The sequence below is a fragment of the Nothoprocta perdicaria genome, unplaced genomic scaffold (assembly GCF_003342845.1).
Source record: "Nothoprocta perdicaria isolate Ctin4 unplaced genomic scaffold, notPer1 scaffold_98, whole genome shotgun sequence".
Taxonomy (NCBI): Eukaryota; Metazoa; Chordata; class Aves; order Tinamiformes; family Tinamidae; genus Nothoprocta; species Nothoprocta perdicaria.
In genome coordinates, this window is record NW_020456287.1 from 2,629,998 (window position 1) to 2,649,772 (window position 19,775).

At 37.0% G+C, this 19,775-nt stretch overlaps 1 protein-coding gene across 1 annotated transcript in view; it reads right to left on the bottom strand.

Annotated features, from left to right (window-relative positions):
• Positions 1 to 1,605: 1,605 nt before the first annotated feature.
• FREM2 (FRAS1 related extracellular matrix protein 2) overlaps positions 1,606 to 19,775 on the bottom strand; it is a 115,855-nt gene continuing 97,685 nt past the window's right edge. Inside the window, exons 17-24 of the mRNA XM_026053334.1 lie at positions 12,677 to 12,869; positions 10,486 to 10,590; positions 9,181 to 9,308; positions 8,943 to 9,077; positions 5,625 to 5,751; positions 4,256 to 4,443; positions 3,103 to 3,249; positions 1,606 to 2,185 (exon numbers count right to left, since the gene is read on the bottom strand). Of these exons, the coding sequence (XP_025909119.1) occupies positions 1,673 to 2,185; positions 3,103 to 3,249; positions 4,256 to 4,443; positions 5,625 to 5,751; positions 8,943 to 9,077; positions 9,181 to 9,308; positions 10,486 to 10,590; positions 12,677 to 12,869 (1,536 nt within the window). The 3' untranslated portion in view covers positions 1,606 to 1,672. The remainder of the gene's footprint in view (positions 2,186 to 3,102; positions 3,250 to 4,255; positions 4,444 to 5,624; positions 5,752 to 8,942; positions 9,078 to 9,180; positions 9,309 to 10,485; positions 10,591 to 12,676; positions 12,870 to 19,775) is intronic.

Here is a 19,775-nt window from a genome sequence, read left to right on the forward strand (position 1 = left end):
CTAGACCAAAAGATTATCAGAACACGTCCCTTTGTGGATATACTCATGCTTTACCAGGAACTGTAGCACAGACATTCCCAAGCTAGTAAAGCTCAACATTTCTGACCTCCATGACAATTGTGCAGAATTAAAGGGTCAGTTATTTTACAATTCTTTACAAGTCTTTTGGATGGACTTTTCAGTTTGGATGCAGCACTGTGTGTGTAGCTAGACTGCTTTCAAGGCGGCTTTCAAGGTCCAGCCAACTCAGGTCTTTGCATCGTGGTCCTCAGCCTGCCAAATGCTTGGTGCACTGCAGCTGAAGAGAGTTTAGGGGTTGTCTGTACCCACCACCACAGCGGGTGGAAGGGAACAGTGTATTAGTAACAGATTCAGCAGCCTGATTCAGATTCTGTATAGTTCATATGGTTTAACTCCTTGAATTGAATGGACTTACACGTAATTCTAGCATGACAAAGGGGACAATCTTGAAGATTACACAGCTTTCATGGGTAAGATCTGGGTAAGTTCTGACATGGAGCACCTCTGCAATGAACTTCTGTAGAATATCGTTTTATCATATTGCCTAAGTCAAGAAGGCTGATAGAAACTCAGAATAACTCCTTCAAAAGTAATTATTCATTGAAAAAGCCCAATAGTAACCCAGCATGTTTGTCATCAGGTACTATGTTTACTCCATAATAAATGCTACTTGATTCCATCAATTCTATTCTTTTTAATTCACTTTGCTGCCATTTAGTATGACAACAGATATCACATGCTGGATCCAGGATCATGACTCCTAGGCTCAGTTCAGGCAGAACTTCGTCCTCTCCATTCTGAATCTAACTCTATCCTCTTCCCTACATTCTGAAATACTAATATATGTACTTCCCAGCTGTGGGTATACACTGACAAATACAGCTTACCTTAAAAAAATTTTGTGATGCATTATAAAGACATATTATTAAGAAGACATAACTATCCAGTTTCTGTGAAAAACAAGGTTTCTCCAGGATTTGTTGTATTCTTTGGCTTTACGTAAACATAAATAAGGGAGAAGATAAGGAAAAAATCCTTCAGATTGAATAACTGAATAAGAATCTGCAGCAAAGAACATGTATTGCATCCTGTGACATGCATCTGATCATCTTATTGCGCTGTCTAATCTGACTGTCTTATGGAAAAGTTCAGTTAAGTATAAATGAAAAAAAAAGCAAAGCACTGGTATATTTTAATGGAAGTCAAAAGCTTAAAGGAGTGAGGAGTCAAGACTGAGGCATTTTATCACCTTTCAGATTAATTGCAAACATTCAGTTCTTTGTGAGAAACAGTACAAAATTTAACTGAGGAGTGTAAGCATTTCTCAAGTATTCTCCATTTCAGAAGAAAAAGACTTCATTTTTTTTTTTTTTATTGACAGGGTCAATAGCACCTTTGGATAGTTTCTCCTTTTTTTGAAATGTAATAAGATACAAAAAGCAAAATAAAAAACTCTCCCTTAAATGCACTTTTTTGAATTGCTTCTTAGCATTAGTGCATGATATGAGTTCAGGATAAAAAAACAAATTCAAGTAGATGAACATATGAACTTTTTATTCCTCGTGAGTCATGGTGATCTGCTGCTAACAAAGTGCAGTTCAAGTCTGTTTGAGGCACTCTAGAGATTGGCTTGAATCCCACGGTGCTGGAATCAAACCTCCGAGCTGTCGCTGGTATAATTATATGGTAGCATCATTGGTTCATTGCTTCCTGCCTCCTTTGTAGCTTCTTTCTTCTCAGAATTTTGTCTCCTTTTTAGCAGCAAAATTACGATTGCAATTAAGCAAATGGCAAGCAAAATTGCAGCAGCTCCACCAGTGATGGTGACTATGCTGATCTCTGGGCTTGGGTTACTCAGCTCCCTGGGGAGAACGCCACTGACCACCACCTCCCTTTGAGGGACCTGTTTCTTGTTGGTGCGGTCTAGCGCTATGTGCTGTATGTTCGTTCCTCGTTTCTTTCCTGCACCAATGTCTTTGGCAAGTTCTGGAGCTCCTTCCACCCCCCTCTTCTGCCGCCTCTGCGTGGCTGCCCCCGGGCTCCCAGCACTGAGGACAGAGTGGTACTGGTGCTCCACGCTTCTCTTGCCAATTCCACGGTTCGCGTTCTCTTTTGAGCGTACAGTGTAGATCGTATGGACGTACCACTCCCTACCCAAAGACACCTGGAAAGACACAAATTTTTGTTTCTAAAAACAATCATACATACGATATATACAGCAATATAAACAATGGATATCAATCATTTCTTCTTATCAATTGCCTGGACAGTACTTTCAAGATCATGAAGAGATAAAATCCATTCCATGCCAATCTTTCCCAGAAGAGTCACTTTTTCTGCCATAAGATTAAGAGAGGGGAGAAATTATTAAATCCTTTTTATTCTGGTAAGTAGGCTGTTGTCTTAAATGTTCTTTTCTTTACAATGAGACTCTTAACAATACTGAAATGGTCTGGAGTAGGAATAAGCAGTCTTCAGTATTTCTTTCAGTAATTTGCAATTCTGAGTTTTGCATGTAGTTTTGCAAATACTGAAGAGACAAAGAAACTACTGACTGGGTCATATAGATCAAAAGGATGAAAGAAACAGATAAGAAATTATACGAAATTTAGAAATAAGTATACCCTTTACTTTACTATTTCTAGGCTTTCCACTGCTCAGATGTTTTGGAATGTACAAGTTTGTAAAGAAATACTTGCACAGAAAATTCTGAATATCAAGTAAATTTGGGTGAAGTACACTACAAATACTCATGGTTCTTTTATTTTTGGACTTTCACAAGCGAGATGGAAAGCAATAAGATTAAGAAACTTAAAACTTAAGAACTTAAGTCCTTAAAAGAAATGCAAAAGCATCACTTGATCATTTCTTGTTAGACTATGGAGGTAATGAAAGAAAAGCATATTATCTGCATATGAACCTTTCACAAACGCTTCAAGTACATCTAGATAATTTTAAGCATTTATGATTTTGCCACTGAAATCAGAAGTAATTTTCCTATTGTTTTCAACATGACAGTTAACTCTTAAGGCTTCAAATTCTTCGTGCAGTACTCCAAGCACTGACCTACAGAAACTTTACCTGAAATAGGGGAGTGGAATCCATTTTAAAACCATCCGAGCCTGGCTGTTTAACTAAAGGAATTGCTTCAGGGTCATCTATAGCAAGTTTTGCATTAAAAAGCACATTTCCAAAGCTTGTGGCTTGTGTCTCTGGTTGAGCTTTGTCCTGCATGGTAATGGGAATAAAAAAAACAAAACCAAAAAATCAACGACTATAAAAATCATATTCATTTCTTTCAGGAAAATAAGTTCTAATACTTATACAAAATATGTATTTCTGAACTGCAATTGACATGTGGTATCTTTTGCAATCCAACATAATGGAAAAAACTATGAAAACTATGAAAAAAAACATTTGGGAAGCAATTGTGGTCATATTCAACTTGTAACTTCTAGTCACGCAGTTAGGGCACATCCTAACTGCTAACAAATCTCTTGCTTGGAGATTTTTCTTTTTAGGAATAAAAAGGAAAAGAAATCTACAGAACAGTCATAGCCACATTTCTATAATGAAAAGAACCCCATATATATATGATCTGAAATAGAAGTCAGAAGTCTATTTCCCACTTACAAGATTTTACCTTTCATTTGCAGTAAACTGACATAATCACAGAAACTACCTGAGACAACTAGGAAGGATTCATCTTTTTAAAAGTTAGGCACCTGATCTCTAGTCATCTAAGCTTACAATTACTTTCAGATGGCAAATCATCTGTACTGTCTTAGATATTGTATACTAGCTTCCAAACGACTACAGACTTGGAAGTCTAATTTTATATCATGCACTCATTTTTGGAATCAGTTTTAGGTAGATGAGACAAATTCCATCTAGCTTACACAATCTAAGCCCATTTTACTGGCTTATCTTCTTAGGCTTTCTTTATCATCAACAAAGACAGGAAATGCAGAGGAAAAATTTATTTTGGCATTCTAATTTAAACCAAACACTAAATGACGAGAGCCCCAAGAGAGATGATGAATATAACAAGGAGGCAGAAAGGTAAGGTACTGCCTTGCTAGACTAGAGCTGTTCTAGCACCTGATTCTGATTGGTGCTATCAGGGACATTTTAAAAGAAGTTGGTTATAGATAACAAAGAAAATGATTAAAACAAAACAAAATAAAAACAAAACAAAACAATAGGTATACCTTCTCAGAATCAGAAAACTTACCACTATCTTAAATCTGTACAGAAGGGATGGAGAATCGGCGAGGCAACCATATTCAGTGTTGGATGGATTATACTTGGGTACATATCCATCAGCTCCTGTGCAGAGGAAAACCTTTTCGATGCTACAGTAGAAGGAATCACCCAGATTCTGTACTGGATCCACCATCACCCGACCATATATGATATCACCTGGAAACAAAACACAGTTAGCATACTGTAATATTTAGCACAATATTAAGGCCAAATTAATAAATCCAGTGAAGAAGTCCAGTGCAAAATAATGTGGCTGTAGTTTCTGGTCATCTCAGAGATCCAAGGTGAAGATTCTCAAAGGGGTCTATAGCTATACACAAAAGCTACTTGTGACACTTTTAAAGCTTCTTTAAGGATTTGCCAAAGTGCCTTGTTGAAGAGATGTAATTATTATTAAGATGTAATTATTATTAAGAGATGTAATTACTCACACAGCATAAAGGTTTGGTTATACCTGGTCAAATTGACAACATTTAATACAGTACAAATAGCATGGTCACAGACACATTTACTGAAGTTTTGCTCCTTGCTGAGAGATTGCAGTTCTGCTGGCTGTTAAGATTTAAGAAAAACATGCTTGTGAGGCCTATACAAATAACCTGGAGCAGTACTACAGAGGCAGGAAATTATACCATGTGCTGTGGTCAAATATGTGCAATAGAAAATAGTTAGGAAGGCTGAGAATTTTGAGAAAAAAAAAATGAGGAATTGCTGTAACAACTATTTATAGCGACTGTAGACTCTGAGAGAGACCAGGCCTCTGTTGCTCAAGGCAAACAAGTCACAAAAGAAAATAATAGATTCAAGGTCCTGACATTCTAAATAAGGCACATGAAGAAAACAAGACTTGAAAAGATTGCTTAAGGTCAAGTAACAAATCAATGATAGATGTAACAACTGAACCTAGGCTTCAGTTCACTGTTTCACACTTTCTTTTTTTAAACAACCTCTTCTGAGTCTGAACACCCTATAAAGCATGGAATTCTTATCATTCATCTTAATTTTGACTTCGATTTCTGTTGTGAAAATTTATCTTCCTCACACAATAGAAAGATTGTGCAATAGTAACTTAGCACCTGCAGTTGTTCTTAGTATCAGCAAAACTGATGTTTATGAAGTGTTCAGTATATGAGAAGTGGCATCAGTGTTGCAAATTTCAGACATAACAGTTTGAATGGAAATTGGTCAACAGCTTTGATGCAAACTGCAAACGAGAAAAGGCAAATACAAAAGAACTCAAGCATCAAGTTAAACCCTTACTCCTAGCTTGATTTGATTGAAACAGGATCCTTATAGCGTGAACTGCATTAAATATCTATGATCTTGCACAATCATACCTTCTGCAAAAGCGACATCACTTTCTTGCCCAAAGCCCATTGAGCCATCAGATAGCCACAGGGTCTTCTTGGAAAGGAGAAACATCTGGGTATTCAAGCTGAACTCAGCAGCCACAGGGTCACTGACCTAAAACACAGTAGCATAAGGCTTCTCAACATGCATTCTTTAATACCTCTTAAAACACAGCACAGTCTTCTCCTGAGGTGCTCTATTAGTCATTTTTGCATATATAAATATAATAATAGTTTAAACAAAAGAGAGTTATTCGCACTTGGTATATATTCAACATTTTTCATGTACATAGCTTTTTATGATTGAATGATTGGTTGGGTAGAGGAGGGGGAGAAGGAGAGAGCAGTGGATGTTGTCTTCCTTGACTTCAGCAAGGCTTTTAACACTGTCTCCCATAACATCCTCACAGGCAAGCTCAGGAAGCATGACAGTGAGACGTATTGATAACTGGCAGGATGGCAGAACTCTGAGTGTCATGATCAGAGGCACAGAATTTAGCCTGTAGCTAGTGGTGTTCCCCAGAGGTCAATATTGGGTCCAATCCTGTTCAATTTATTCATCAGTGACCTGGATGAAAGGAGAGAGTTCACCCTTGGCGAGTTTGCTGGTGACACAAAACTGGGAAGAGCTGCTGATACATCAGAGGGCTGCGCTGTCACCATTCAGAGGGACCTCAACAGGCTGGAGAGATGAGCAGAGATGAAGCTTATGAAGTTCAACAGTGCAGGGTCCTGCACCTAGGAAGGAATAACCCCATACACAGCACAGACTACAGGCCAACCTGCTGTGAAGCAGCTCTGCAGAGAAGGACCTGGGAGACTGGGTGAACAGCAAGTTAACCATGAGGCAGCAGTATGACCTTGTGGTCAAGAAAGCCAATGGTATCTTGGGGTGCCTTGGGACAAGCATCAGCAGCAGGTTGAGGAAGGTAATTCCCTCTTTCTACTCAGCCCCAGGGGGCCACATCTGCAGTACTGTGTCCAGTTTTGGGCTTCCCCAGTACAAGAGAGATTGGGAGCTCCTGGAGCAAGTCGAGTGGAGTTCACTATTATAAACAGTCAATGGACTTATTATCTATAAGTATCAATTCTTCCTATATGATACAGGTTATGTCAGATACAGATCATATACGTGGAAACACACCAAAACATTGATAATAGTTATCTTTTAATATGTGACAATTTCCTATAGTTCATCCTTGATTACTGCATAGGAATACAATAAATCAATCTTATCCGTAGCAGTTCGCCATGAGTCTTTAGTGTAAATCAGAAAGCAATCTAAACATGGACAAGACAACAAAAGGGAAAGAACATAATGGGCAGGAGTGCTGGGGAGAGCCCCAAATTCAGAAAGATGCAATGTACTTAAGGAAACAATTCGAAAGATGCTGGTATTAAAAAAAAAAAAAAAAAAAAAAAAAAAAAAAAAAAAAAAAAAAAAAAAAAAAAAAAAAAAAAAAAAAAAAAAAAAAAAAAAAAAGGAATAAAAGAACAACAGGCCTCTAAAGAATCACTCTCAAAGAAAAAGTGATGACACACATATATATATGAATATATATATACACATATGTTTACGCATAAAAAGGTATACATATGTGAGCAAAAAGAAAGAGAACCATAAAGGAAAATATTCCTGTTGAGTCATGGACAAGGGGAGGATGGAATGAGATATAACAATACCAACAGAAGCTACTGCTAAAAGTTATTCAGCTGACATTCCTTGAATCCATTTTCCATAGTAGAGTCTCCAAAATATAAAGCAACAAGAATATATAGTTGAAATGATCTTTATAGACCCACTACGACTCTTTGTAGAGAGGAACACTACCCCCATAGCCTCTTCACAGAAATAACAATAATAAAAAATCATTTCTAATCTGTTTGGAATGCTTCCTTGTAACTGCCTGGATTCAGGCTATTGGATTACAAGTCCCACAGCTTCAAACACCTGACTGACACAGCTGGCTTCCAGATGTAGTTTTCGAAGAAAGGCAAGCAGGGGCTGACGGAGCTCTTCCTTTATAGAATACAGGAAACAAGAAGTGTATATTCATCTATAAGCACTGGACTTAAGCCATGCTGTTTACAGCAATGGTAAGAGCAGTGGTCTGGGTAAATATTAGGCAAACCCTGTGAATATGTTTCTAAGGCATCCTATTTTAACTTACTATTTTCATTCAATTTCATATGTGAGTCTCCGTGCTACTAGTGGCTGACTCACAGTGACAATGTATTTAAACATATTTATTTTTTATGGACAGTTGAGATATTGCAAACAAGAGTTCTTAAAAACATAAACCACTCAGATTTGTTGGGTGAGGAGTGTGAAATCTTTCTACCTATTTGCCATGGGCATCAGTTTTGCATATAGACAGTGAGAGATTATACAGGTCACTGATGTTAGACATCCCTACCTCCATGGGACTGCAGTGAATGAGATACATGGTACCTCAAGAAGTGGAGAGCCCTGGAGGTACATCCATCCCTGTGCAGCACAGATTCTGATTATACAGGTACTGCCTTCTGGAAATAGTTACAGGCATTTAGAGATAGGAGACACTGAAAGGAGTGGCATAAAGCAGAGCTGGAAGGTTGAATACACAAAGCTTCTCAGAATGAGGATAGTGATAGTTCAGTACTCACTAGAGTTTCAGGTTACCTTCTTCCCACTTCTGAAGCCACAGAGAGAGGAAAAAAAGAGATGGGCATATATATGTTAAAGGGTATGATAAAACAAAATCACCAGAGGGGAGACTCCTCTGATGTCTGCTTTTAAAATGGCCATCCACTCATATACAGTGCAAGTTGTGAAGGAAGTTAAAATGAAAAGTTTCCAAGAAAACAAACAGTCTAACATCAAAAAGTTTTTCTCTGATCTTTGTGTAAGATGAAAACTTTCTAATAACAGTTTTATATTTGTTTTATTCCCCAATAAAACTATTTCATAGCAAAAGTTAATATATGATTCTGAAATTCCAAGTGATTAGTTCCTTTTACAGTAACACCCAAAATGGTATCAATGAGCTTTCTTACTGGCTGTCTTTGAAGAATGGGCAAAGACCGCCCATACGTACAGGACGGAACATGTTTGTACTCCTACATTAGCCGTCTTTTACCCATTTTACCTCAAACTGGTAAAACTGCAGTAGAGAATATGTACAGTTCATACCCATTTAGAACTTGTTTGCTGATTAGCATGTAAATTCAGTTTCTATCTGAAGTTTCAATATAGGACCACCAAGGACAATTTGAGAATTAAAAAAAAAAAAAGTAAATATGACAAAGGTAGCACTGAGATGGTACCTGCTGGAACCGGATATCCAGATCAAAAGTGATCGGCTCTCGGGGATTGCATATCACAGGCAGGCTGTACTCGTGATGTGGAGCAGTGGTACAAGCTATCAGCTTCACAGTATAGGTCCCAGAATAGTCACGAACCTGGAGACAGAGAGACATGGCTGTTGAGCCATCCTAAATAACAATTTAGGGTAAAAGAAAACACAGAAGGTGAAGACTTCTGTGAAGAAGGTGAAGGTTGTACCGCAAAATCTGAAACAAAGCTCCACTGCTGTCCTGGCTGATTGTACGTTGGCTCAGTTCGGATGAGGCTGAGGCTAAATGTCAGGCCTGGGTGATCGGCTGACAGGACCATTGAAGTTAGAGGTGAAGCTAGAAACATGCCAAAAGACAGGTTTGCCAACATTAATATTTAGCTGCAGATTCTCAGTTTGAAAAAAAAAACAATAATTTATAAACTAAAATTCAAAAGTCAATATTAATGACTTGGATTACATGGAACTGAGTTTTATTAACTGAAAATAAGCCAGTTACAATCAACATAGTGGTGTCTCCTTAACTCTTGTTCAGGTGTCTATGAAACAGTTACTGCTGGGCAGTACAAACAGAACTGTATGTGGATTAAATTTAACAGAAAGGCAAAACATAACAGAAAGGCAAAACAGCAGGAGTGCAAGGAGTGCAATCTATTATATCCTACCTATTTGTAATGTATCTGAATTTATTTGAATGCAGAGAACATAAAATAATTTCTCTCAGAAGTGTAACTCTTTCAGCTCTTTCTGCATGCTAGGGAAAACCTAACATGCTAAAAACCCATTGTCAAAAAATATAATCACTATGATGGAGTTTTATGGGTTAATAAAATCAAGTTAAATTAGATGAGATTTCTTTAAATGATTTTTTTACTTTCCCATTATGGTTCAGCAAATTTAATTTAGTTAGATAAACTTTTCCAATGCCAGCACTCATGCTCAGACGTATGTCTGTAGACGGTCTTATACCTGTGATTATTCTCAATAAAGCCAGTGGAGTTTAAATGGATTAAATTGCAGGAGCAGTTCTTTGGCAAGGACTAACTGAATGGCACTTTTTTCAACAGAGTGATACAATGATCCTACAAGAGCGTTTTTTACTCTTGGAAATAGGATAAATAACATACAAAGGCTGCACGTTATAAAGGAAATCTTAATTCTAACCAAGTCCAGTGGGGAATATAAATAGACAGGCAATTATAGCCTTTGGATTAAAAATATATGTTTATAGATCCCTGTGAGGCGGAATGGCCTAGACCTTCACTTCTAATAAATCAGTCTCCATTTTGTATCAGATTCAGATATACTTGTTAAGTCTGCCAGTCTGAACACTATCATTAGAGGCAAGTAAGAAATTTTAAACACAGAACAAGTGTATTGTGCTGGAGTGCACAATACATTATAAATTCAGATTTCAGTAGCAGAAAAAATAAAAATGAGTATTATAAAGTGCCAGGGGACTGTTTTGTTTTTATATCTTTTTGTGATACTACCAGAAAGCAGATTAAGCTTACCAGAATGGGACATCACAAACAAACCATGAAACCGGGCTTCAGTCTTGAAGTTGACAACCAAGCGCCCCTCTTCACTGATTCTCATGCTCGTTGGGTAGAGAGAACCTGCCAGCAGAAGCCAGTCCATACAGGTCATTTCACTTGCAGATGACAATTAAGTCCCAGTTTTACTAACACAAACTCATCTATTTACCTTCGTTTTATCAGCTATATGGCAAGAGCCCTACTGCTATTTTGGGGGGTTGATTCAATATTCTTCTCAAGGAACAAGTTACACAGAGGTGCCTAGAGTTTTCACACTGCTTTAGTCCTCCAAAGCATATGCAGATCTTCTCTGCAAAGTCACGGCTTTACATATATTATCAAGGATCCACACAGATGCTCTGCTAGGCCGAGGGAAGTCCACAGTACTTCTGGCATGAATCTAGCCTAAAATATGGACTCCTAATTTCAGGTTACAAGGTTTGTTTATATGACAAAAGTGATATATTGCTGTTGCTTGCATCCAAGTCCTTTTTTACTCTAGAACTGTTCAAAGTTCTGAAATTTAGTCATTTCCTTCAGTGCTCCCTTCACAAAGAGCCAGTGATGTGGCATGGTCTGTGAACATGAATGTGTACCTAGTATTTAAAATTACCCGAGCCAAATTTATATATTGGTCCACTAGAAATTAAAGAGGTTGATTCCTTTAAAATATTACATAGAACTTGTGAAGGACAATTTTATGTAACCAGTGCTATGGAAATAATCTGAAAAGTTTATCCCTCCCTGGTCAGAGCAACAGCTGTCCCTTGTGCAAGGCATGGAAGGAGTAATTTTTAACTCTATACTGCCTGAATCAGATCAGGATATGTTGGAGGTCTATCTTCCACTATATCACTATGCTTATCATGTGTTCTTGCCATTTTCAAAGGGCGCTGTAAATGCTCTGCATCTCCTGATGTTGGTCATCAGAAGTTGAGAAAAAGAAGAAAAGAAAAAGAAAAAAAAAGAAAGAGACAAAAAAGCAGTAAAGTCATGGAGACTTATATGGAGACATATATGAACTACACAACTGCTTAGACCCAGGATTAGCTTGGCTGTTATTTAGTGACTAGTATGTCAGATGATTTGTGGCATGTGGTTTATTCTTTATGCATGGCAGGGCATGTGCTTATTTTCTAATGCAGAACAGATTCTCCTTGCCACTCCTCATTTTTTTCCTCTTAACATGAGAACAGGAACAGTCTCTCAGTGACTTCTGCAGTTCAGATATAGAGTTTGCAGAAACAAAAAATATATTTATATTTATATTATCTATAACTATATCTATATCTATATCTATATCTATATCTATATCTATATCTATATCTATATCTGTATCTGTATCTATATCTATATCTATATCTATATCATCTATATCTATATCTATATAGTGGGACTGTAGTGCCAGGATTGTCAAGCATACATACATAATCACAGCTACCTCCTGTATTCTCTATGAACTTGGGACATACATGAAATCTCTGAAGATTAATGCTAGGGACTACTAAGCAGATTTTCACATATAAAACAAAGTATCTTACAGCTTTAACTTTACATTTTAACCTCTCCTAAATATCTGTATGTCACTTTTTTTTTTTTAAATATGTTATCTCTTGGCAAAGATAAATCCTGTTTATATATACGTACATATATATATATATATATAAAATTATTATTTGTGATTGTAATTTGTCCACAGGTAAAACTATGTATTTATATACTATATATATATGTATCTTTTACATTTAACGAATAAACTTTTGCAGCTTACTACTCCAACACAAGACAGATTATACCCATTATATATATCTGTTTCTTTTGAATTTTTCATAGTGTATGACAATAGAATATCAATATACAATGTACAATGAGGTAATGTCAAAAAAAAAAAAAGAATAAATGCTTTAATTTTTGGATATGTACTTGGAAACATAACAAGGTAGTTATCTTTCCTTGAAATAAAAGTACTGTTGTCAGCTCAACATGGTTTACATAAACAGCCCAATAGAGAATTTTGAGTGCTAGGTAATGACAGATTATTTGCAACTGATAATAAACGATCTAAAACCTTCTCCTAGTATTTGAATGATTGAAAAATCATCCTAGTGTGTGTAAACCACTCTTAGTAATGAAGCAATGAGTTGATGCACCAAAATCCAACACCTACCTTGGAGCTCTGCCTCAGGTGGGCTCCCAATCCCATCCTTCCACAGGATGGCAGTGTCATACACAAAAGTCAGCCGGAGCTCTGACTGCAGGTCAAAATGCTGCCAGCCTCCTACACCCACTGGGGAGTGGAAAACATAAGAGACATACAAGGGCACTCTCAGGGTTACATAGGATTGTACTAGGTTGAGAACCTATAAAAAAAAGAGAAAATGGTTCATTTAGGTTAGTGGTAACAAAAGGCAGAATTCTACAGCTAATCTTAATGTGAGAGAAAAACAAGACAGATCCGGAACTACTGCAACTGAATCACATTCTCTTATTTTCCAAATTACAGATGAAGAATAAAGCATCACTTTTCAATAGATTTCAGCTGATCTTACACCCTTTCAAGTACCTTCTTTGTATTTCAAATGGCGTATGCATTCCATTATTATGGTGTGCATCTTGTAAGATCTTAAATAAAATGATTATAAAGGGAGACTCTTAGAAGTTTTTTTAATTATCCTTCTGCATCTATTATTTCTCCCTTAAGCAATTCTGTTGCTTACATTCTTACACTACTATCATGTAACAAACTCTACTACATGACTGTGAATTTGCCCTGAGGTCATGGCAAGATGAAGTCCTTGCATTACACTTTTCTCATCTCTAGAACTGTTTCTTTCTCTGTTCAGGGATCCTATCTAACACATTGCAGGCAAATCTCACAGTCTGGTGAGATCACCTTAAATGCCTTTGAAGAGTATTTCGGCCTAATTAAAAAATAATAAAAAAGAAAATTTAAAGAACTTTACAAGCTATTTTAAAGACATTGTTTCTAGATTCACTTAGTGATATGTTAGAGAAGTTGTCAACTTTTGTCAACTACCTTACACCTGCTTTACCTTTCCAAATGCTGGACAAAACCTGCTCGTAACATAAACCTACAAATTTAACAGTTACTACTGCACTGATTAAATACTCTGAACCAATTAAGGACCCCATTATGGCAAATAATTGTGGTTGCAACATCTAACTTTCTAACATCTAACTTTCACACATGACACTCCTTGATCTATACATTATCCTACCAAAGACACTCCTTTTGTCTTAATCATTATACAAACTACACAAATTAAACACAAAAGAAGTATTTAGACACCAGAAGGTCTAGAAGCACATGCAAAGGAAACTCTTTTTCTGCCTTTTTTTTTTTTTTTTAATAATATTCCTATAAAGAGGAACCTTTAAAAACGTCTGTTTAAAATCGGAGAGCAACAAAAAGGCTGTTTGAGTCAGCTATATGTAGGATACTTTAACAAAATAATATTCTAGATTTTTTTTTAACATAGGAGGCCAAAAAACCTGCCCTATAAATAAATTTATAATTGAAAGATATTTTAGATAGTAAAAATAAGATAAGCAATTATTCAGAGATGCCAAATTCTCTTTTAAGATTTCTAAAGTACCATGCAATAAAACAGTCTGGCAAATAATACCAAACACTACAACTATAGATATTCTTATATTAATACTTCTTTGTTGGTTTTACACAACCAAGAATATTTCTCTGGAACAAACAAACAAAAATATTAGTTTTTCTCCCTTTATGTAGTGAATGACAAAACGATGTTACTCCAAAATACCATTCCAGGTCAAGTAATAAACACAAACAGGGGCAAGTTTATCTTTGGGATACCTGCATTGGTACTTATGTGGTTACTTCAGACATGGACTTGCTAAACCGTTCCAAATAACAATACAGAATGTTTACTTCTATCAAGACAAATACAATTGCAATGGAACTCTACAGTAGATCATGTTTTGCATTTCATTCGAGAGCAATATTGGATATCTGTCATTTCCTAGAGTAGTATCAAGGGCCAAATAAATTTGCTTGCAAAAAAACCATGCCAAACTCTTGGAAAGTCATCCCAGACAAACTGCTGCTTTTCTCAACGTGTTTTTGGTTTACTTCTGCATCTTGTACACTAAAAATTAGATATTAAAGTAAAAGACATAAAATTTAGTTTGCTTATGAACAAAAGACAGCGGATGAAGATCCATGGAAGAAAATGTAACATAATGTGTTTCCATTATTCTCCTGAAAACAAAGAAATATAATGCTTAGTGATAATGTAAAGGAGTGCTGGAATATCATACAGGGAGAATATAATGACCTTGAAGACTAAAATAGAACTGAGATGAAATTCTGTAAGTATAAAGTATAAGGTAATAGAAATTGAATTACAAGAATTTCTGATGGAAATGAAAAGTATTATTTAGCAACAACAGAGAAGGAAATAGATTTTGGTATGATGTGAGTCGATCACACCATAAATATGACCTTCCTACCAATACCATAGCAAGTGCTATGATCCTAAGATAAACTGAGAAATGGAATAGAAATTGGAAGTCTTCATGCCATCCTACAGAGCATGAGCGAGAGATTTTCTTAGACAGCTGTGAACCCAGTTAAACTGTGCATAGAGGCCTGGACATAGTGAAGAAGAAAATCTCTCCAGTTCTTGTGTCACTTTGAGTTTTTCACATCTTTTCCAACCTTTTCTTGAATGGCAAGCATTTGGTATCATTCATGTACACAATACATAAGGCAATCCATTAATGGGGACTATGAGCAACATATTAGGGTTATTTTGCCTCCAGTCAACATGGGCATAGTGTTAGTGAGCTCAATCCTTATGTACTTAGAGAAATCTAGCATTTGGGAATTAGTTCTGGGGAAAGTCTGCCTGAAATACAGCTTTTTTGTCATATATTACCTTCGCTCTGTGGCAAAATATGAAACCACAGGGCCATAGCATTGTCTCCATTTCTGAGATACAAAACTGTAAAGGCTCTTCTCTTTTAGCAAAACCCTTAAGAAATGTCTGGGCAGTAGGGTTGCTTGCTCCACCCTGGAATTTTATTCATGCTCTTATGAATGTGTATGTGCTTTCATCACTGTAGCTGCTTTTATGTGTGATTCATGGTATATAAGAACATGAAATATTTCTTGCTAGATGAACTGGTTGAATTTTAATGCACGTGAGCTCTTTTTCAGGCGTTCACTCCAAATTTTGGAGAAAAAAACTACAGTACTGAGAGACAGTGAAATTAACTGAACCATTATCTTTTGTAGCCTAAGAGTGACTAAAATTCATTTACTGCTGAAAAGTAAAACACCATGAGGAGAATATGACTCTTCAGATGGCAAAACAGAAATATCTCAAGACTTTGGAAATACTGAGAATTTGCTGAAGAGGAAAGCTCTTTCAGAGTAAGTGAGCAGAACCCTTCCCTGCAAATGAATCAATGGAATGTGTTACATGACGGAGAAGTTCTACTTCTCTGACCCTATTAATAATGCCATTTAGTTGAATATGTAAAAACATTCTTTCCATTGAGTTGTCTTATTTTCCAGCACCTCCTACAAAGCATATTGAAAGCAGCCAGCTGTTCATATTTTATCTTGATGTGACACTGATGAAACCAAAGGGTAACTTAGAGCTATGTAAATTGCAGGATCAGCTTAACTGTTACAGAGAGGCAGAACAGGTGCATTATGTATGTATGCATTCAGTGTATAGGAGATTTTAGCAGCTGTATTAGTGAACCTTTATTCATTAGCATTGATTTCATATAATAAAAATGAAATTACTCAGTGTGACTTTCAGCCTTGTGATGCTAGGGAATACCGATCCTACAGCTGCACCAGAGCCTAAGCAAAGGACTAGGGAATTGGGGAAATTATTTAATATGCTTTTACAATGTCATGTCTAGAGAGACCAAACAGATAGAAGGCAAAAATTGTTTACTAAATTGTTTTACTAAATTCATCTGTTTGCAGCTGGAGGAAGAAAAAAAGCACAAATGCTACTAAGCTTCCATGACACAGGAATACGACTTGTTGGGTTTTCTTAAACTGGATTGTGACAGCTGACATTAGTATAAAAATTTGAAATCTGTCCAACTGTACTATCTTCTGAGATTCCCAGAAAAGCTGACTTTTCTCCTTGAAATCTGATTTTACTAAAATTAGATCCGGTAAAGTTGGGAATATACTGTTTCTATATTAAAAACATACCTCTATGAACTGCCTTGTATAAACTGAGGCCATATATTATTTGTTAGGAAATCTATTTTTATATGGGATTTCCAAGCTCTTCAATGACATAGTATGTGTAGCATAAATAGGAATTGAACGTATTGGAAGAGGCACATTCACAGTTTGGGCCAGAAGTAACTTCCTGATGGGATTAAAATAAAATTCTGCTCAGTTGTACTCAACTACAGTAGCTCCAAGCTATAAAACTTTTATGTTAAAATGCTTTATAATATATTCTTCATCTTGTTGTTTCTGGCAAAGACTTGCATAACTAGTTGCTGTTAAAAGACTGTTTGGTACTGTAAAATTTGTTTGAATGGTAATTTCCTTGGGTTCCTATGCCAAGTCTGGCAACGGAATGGAACGCAAATAACTTCCATGGATAAATACTTGGCCAGAACCACCCAGAAGCCTTTAGATGCCAAACTTTCTAGAGAGAGTAAATAGTTACAACCATAGAAAATGAGATTAAATAACACTTCACACTCTATCAAATAAGTCTGGCCAGCACTTCAATATATACTTCACTAAAAGCATCACTTGTATTTTATTATTTTATTTTATTTTATTTTATTTTATTTTATTTTATTTTATTTTATTTTATTTTATTTTATTTCAAGAATATTTGCCATATTTCTATCATCTCTGTCTGAGAATTCAAGATGTCTTTAGTACTTGACACTACAATGTAAGGTCCAGACAGAGACCACAGTTCAACCTCTATCAACTACCTCAAGACATAGGGAGGAATCTCTCATGTAGGTGACTTTCACTTGAATTTCAGGCTGTGAGTGGTGGTTGTGTAAAAGAAAAACGTTGCTGATAATCATCAAGACTGGTTTTAATTTTAATAAGAATAGAAGTTTAATCCAAATGAATTGGCTCAGTTTAGAGAGGTTTTTTTTAATATATGTTCCTTAAAATGCATATTTAAATCTGTATTTAGAACACAGATGCCTGATTTTTGGATATAGTGAACAAGGGCAGATTCCAGGAGCTAAGCATCAAGCTATACACTGAAAAAAACTGCTGCCTGTAACTCACACAGGGTTTGCTCATGCACTGAGTAATTGAGAAAGACAATGGATTACATGTGAAAACTAAAAAAAAGAAAACTAAAACCTTCTCTGAATGCTCTGAATGTATCACAGCAGTTCACGAGTTCATGGGAACAAGTTCAGGCAGCTGCATCCTGCAGCAAACCCAAGGAGCACTGCCAGGGGAAATCACCAGCTGCAGGTCTCCCACTTCACTTGTTGATTGAACCTATCTCCTTCCCCTGCTATAATGGGAAGCTCCACATGGCCAGGCTCTTGCCACTTGATTTGTTGAGTCTCTCTGTTCGACCATAGAGGTATGGGAGAGATGTCACAGATTGGCAGAATTTGGCCTTGAAGATCTAGTCAAAATCTCTGGTAAATTTAGATACCAAGCTAGTAAATTTGCAATAAGGGCAGAGCATGGTGAAGAAAGTTTTTGTTACGTCCTTATCTGTTCTGTGTATATGGTAAATGTTAAGCTTCCTTTGTGTGCTAAAAAAATGCGGGGAAATCCCTAGCTGCCAGGTTTGCTCTGAGAGAGGAGGATTATTAATTGTTCACTGGAGGAGAGAAAACCAACAATGGTGACAACCACAGAGCCAGGGCAGTGACTGCCTCCCCTCTCAGTTGGAGGGGTCATGTGAAGATAAAGACCAAACTTGGAGAAGAATTAGAAGTAGGTGGAGGAAAGAGGGCAGGCAGTGAAGCGCATATTGGCTGTGGGGCAATGCTTCCCTGCAAGAAGTAATTCAGCTTGATATTTCACTCACCTATAACCTTTTAGCCACATCCTATAAGGCATTAATGGGTCACCTCAGCTGCAGTTCCTTGGCTCTCATGGCTCATGTTCATCCCTGGTTAAGAGGAGGATCTTACCGAAGATACATAAAGCTTCTGGAGCTTAAAGCAAGTGAATCTCTGCTCCTAAGCCACACTACCACTGCACATTCTGCCTGCAATCAATATATATTTTTTTGTTCATTCACTAAAATATAGGAATGCTTCTTATTTTCTCCTCTGCCATAACCATATAGACATATATAGGTTTTATTTAGCCTCATATCTGTCTAAACTAACTACCTAGCTTTTTGTCTTTTTTTTTTTCTTCACAAAAGAACTCAAAGTGGGACCTATTAAAAACATGTCATCTTTCTTTACGCTGCGGGAGAAGTGGCCTGCAGAGCTGACAGGACCAGCTGACAGATGCTTGGCAGCTCTGTGTGCCTACGACCATGTCGTGTGAGAAACAGGAGTGTGGGGCCAAACACTGTATGTCTTCTTGGGCATAAAGAGATAACCAAAGGAACGATGAGTTGAAGAAATGAAATCATTCTGAGAACTGGGGAGACTGCTGTCATTTTTATCTCGTGGGAATGTGGAAGGTTTGCATCCCCCACTCGCAGGCCACCCCTGCTCTGACAGGGTCATGGTTCCAGCGGAATGTTCCTGTAGGAGGAGGTGCCTGTAGCAGAGAGGCAGTCCCGAGGAGATGCACCTGCAGAGAGCTTCCAACATCAGGGCAGGGTACCCTGAGCTGGTCTCTCTAACAGAAATGGAGCCAGTACAGAGAATAAAAAAAAAAACAGGATAAAAAAATAGGAAAGGTTTCTTTTCTTCCTGAAAACAGGAAGAAAAGGAAGAAAAATGGGAAGCCACAGAATAAGGTAAGATGTAGGGAGAAGAAGAGAAAAACTGGAGTACATGAGTGGCTATTTAAATGTCCATTGGCACCTATGTTGTTAGTAATAAAACACCTATGCCTGTTGTACCTGCTCACAGGTTTCTCTGGGGAACACCACACTGTTCTTATGTGCAAATCCTCATGGCATTGGGGACTGATAGAAAATAATTTGTCCATTTTAACCTACTGATAAGCAGACGGATCATGGGCAAGATGAATACCCTTTAAAAAGCACAGCAGGTGGAGCCATTTCATACAATGGGCCCAAAGTGGATCTCCAGATAAGATG